Source organism: Solanum tuberosum, unplaced genomic scaffold, assembly GCF_000226075.1.
Source record: "Solanum tuberosum cultivar DM 1-3 516 R44 unplaced genomic scaffold, SolTub_3.0 scf00304, whole genome shotgun sequence".
Taxonomy (NCBI): Eukaryota; Viridiplantae; Streptophyta; class Magnoliopsida; order Solanales; family Solanaceae; genus Solanum; species Solanum tuberosum.
This window is the reverse complement of record NW_006239227.1, coordinates 501,844-505,219: the sequence shown is the minus strand read 5'-3', so window position 1 is coordinate 505,219 and position 3,376 is coordinate 501,844. Positions and strand designations below refer to the sequence as shown.

Sequence of the window (3,376 nt, the reverse complement as noted above, 5' to 3'; positions counted from 1 at the left end):
TCCTTTAGAACAATAGGATCATAACTGGGTGGTGGACCATGCAAAATATAACATACGTCACGAGTGTGTCCAGGTTTATGACAATGACTACACTTGGATCGAGATTTTCCAAAACGTTCTCTCCTTCGTCGATTCTCCATAGACTGGTATGTATGCTGGAAACTGACAGAAACTGCTATAGTGGTCTGAAAATATTGGAAGCTGCCGGAATCTGCCCACAGTGGCTTGAAAAATTCTGATTTTACCGGGAACTTGCCGGAAACTGCCCTACAGTGGTCTGATTTCGCCGGAAACTGCCTGAAAATCACCGGAACCCTAATTCCGGTGATCGGATCTGGAGAAAACTGATTGGGTTCTGGTCGGAAATACTGGACGACCCCAACAGAAGAAAATTGCTCGAAAACAGATGACCGAAGCAGCACTCACGCGCCAACGCGTGACCAGATCTTGCCGGAAAACTTCCACCTTCGAATGGTGCGTGGAAGCGCGTGAGGGGCTGTTTTCCGGTGGATCTAATTGGGGTTCGGTCGCCTGCGCTTCCCAAGCCTCGTGATGGTGTTGTCTTTCGCACAACACCTTCAGAACGAAAGATGACACAAATCAGTCCCAACCGTCGTCGCCGGAATTTGACACGGTGACTTGAAGTTTCTCACCAATGCTCTGATACCATGTGAGAAATATTGGAAAAGAATATTATTGAATTGTTGTTTTTAATTAGTTACATTGAGATCCTATTTATAGACACTACATTGGAATCCTTTTCCAACTAGGATTCCTATTCCTATTCCTATTCCTATTCCTATTCTAAGTAGGAAATACTTATTTCTATTCTAACAACTGCCAAAGACAAAAGAATTTACTTGGTTCTTCAAAAGGTGCTACATATATTAAGTGCAACAAAAGACACTTGAGCCAAGAAAAAAATCCCAGATATTAAAAGTCATGTTCAGTGCCAACTTGTTAGTCCACAAAAAAGTTTCCCTAACATTTACCTATGTAAGCCAGAATTCATTTTGCATTGATTACATCAAATCCACAATGCCATAAAAATGAATCAAATTAAACATCAAAAGTTAACAAAGACGAAGAGAAAGGAGAGGTGGAAGCATACACTCCTAACACAACAGCCAGAAGAAATACCGCTGGCTTAACCAATAAAAGCAACGACCTCGATCTGCTCACTTGTATAAAAGGGGCCTGAATTAAAAAACAACTCATCAGGCAGTGCGTTTTAAATATTTTTAACAAAACAAAACAAAAACTAAAGCTAAAGTATGATGGGAATAAACTTTTTTGCCCATATAATCATTCTGGCAGTCAGTTCAGTCAAATACACTTCCTCGACTTCAGAAGTTAACGTGAATTAAATGCAGGGGCAGGGGGGAGCATAAACAGCTCATAACATAAAATTACAAACCTGCTTTCCTATTCCATAACAAAAAACACACAAAAGTATGAGAACCATCATGGTCATTTCAGAAAACATTTGAAGACTAACGTTGCTTAATGCCAAAGAACGGCAGACGATCTTTGGTGCATCTTTGCATCTTCAAAGCATGTGAAACGGGGATCATGGTTAAAATTCTACTCCCTCCTTCCTAGTTTACTTAACCCACTTTCCTTTAAAACCAGTGTATGTGGGCAGTTACCTGTAACTGAAATCTCTCAGCTCCCAACAATTAGATTGTAAAAATAACTCCATATTACTGCTGCTTTAATCTGACTTGTTAATCGCAAAAATATTCAGTTTAATACACTTCATATCTCTAGTATATAGAGCTTTAACTGTATTTACCTAATCTCCATATTAATATAATTCACGTGATTGGGAGAGCGAAAGTATGCATTTATAGAAAGGAGGTCTCTGATGCTCCCAAAATGCGATGGGATCAGTAATTAGGATTTAATATCACGTCCGAATAACTCCCCAAACTTAGCAAAGCTCTGTGATAACAAACATTGACTGGACTACTTAATTGTATTATGGGGTTTACTAACATGTAACTCAATAAAGAGCAATGCACAAACTTTATGCTTATCTAGTTTGATGTAGAGTCAACAATCAAAAAAGTGTTGCAATGATAATATAACTGTAAATATATGACACTTGGGCCTAACTCAACCCCAAAAGCTAGCTCTTGAGGGGAGGTTTGTCCAAGTCCATATAAGGAGACCAAATTGTAACACCCCAGAAAATTTTGAGCTAAGACTCGAACCGTCCTTCATTGTGAGTGAGATTTTTGCAAGGAATTTAAAATTTCTTGAGTATTAAGGTCACTTGATGTTGCACCTTGAGTTCCAAGAAGAACTAAAGAGAAAAGCATTCAAGTCATTCCTAGTTTTTCTTAAGTTTTGGGTCAACTTCAAACGACCATAACTCCTAGAACAGGATGAGTTAGGTGAGCTACAAGATAGAAAACTAAAGCCCTTCAAATCCTCTTTCCAACGCCACTGAGTTTGCTCAATTTCGAGTTCTGAGTAAGAAGTTATGACTGATTTACTAACGTCGCGCAAACCTGGCAGCAGCTCCGCGACGCGGAGCCAATACGGACTTCACTGCCTGGTGAAAAATCATTCCGACTCCCAACTCGTTTTAATTATTTCTTTTAGGGGTATTTTAGTCCTAAAAACCCTTAGAAGGTCATCTAAATTGCCCTAAGCGAGTAGAAAATCAGTTTTCTTAAATCAAAAACCCTCTCATTCACTCCAAAGATTCTACGCTCAAGAAAATCAAGAAAAGCTAAGGTTAGGGTTCTTCTTTCTAGATTTTTCCTTCAAGTTCTTCAAGAAGATGTTCTTTCAGGTATGTAAGCTTTCATAGTGTTGGGTTTGTTCACCCACACACCAATCATGTTAATTTCAACTTTAAATTCGTTCTAAAAGTTGAAGCTTTGAAGTTCTTGTTATGTATTCATGAATTTGCTTTCGTTCTTGAATTGGGCTGAGATTGAGGAGTTCTTGAAGTTAATGTGTCGATTTATAGAGGGGTTAGAGTTAGATTCTAGTGTAGATGTGCTGGATATCTAAATCTAAAGGGAGATTGAGAAAAAGAATCAAAGTTAGGTGAATTGGGGTTAGGAAACGAAGAAGAAATTTCGTCGGTCGAAATTTGGAACCCCCTCCGCGTCGCGTAGCCACTTCTCAGATTTGGGAATTTCTGTTTCGCGTCGCGGAGCTGACACGGAGTGTTCTGCCTCAAAAGCCATTTTCGAAACCAAAATTTAAATGCTTCTCAGCGTCGCGGACCCACCTTCAGATATTGACTTTCAGTCTTTTCTCATGTTTAGCTATCTAAAATCATTCCTAAACATCACGAGATCATTCCTATCACAAATCACAACCTTGAATTCATAAATCACATTCAAGGTAGAGTTGA

At 39.0% G+C, this 3,376-nt stretch overlaps 1 protein-coding gene across 1 annotated transcript in view; it reads right to left on the bottom strand.

Annotated features, from left to right (window-relative positions):
• Positions 1-3,376, bottom strand: part of LOC102583020 (probable sodium/metabolite cotransporter BASS4, chloroplastic) — a 48,665-nt gene that overhangs the window by 4,383 nt on the left and 40,906 nt on the right. The window contains exon 11 of the mRNA XM_006359666.2: positions 1,112-1,197. Coding sequence (XP_006359728.1) covers positions 1,112-1,197 — 86 coding nt within the window. The remainder of the gene's footprint in view (positions 1-1,111; positions 1,198-3,376) is intronic.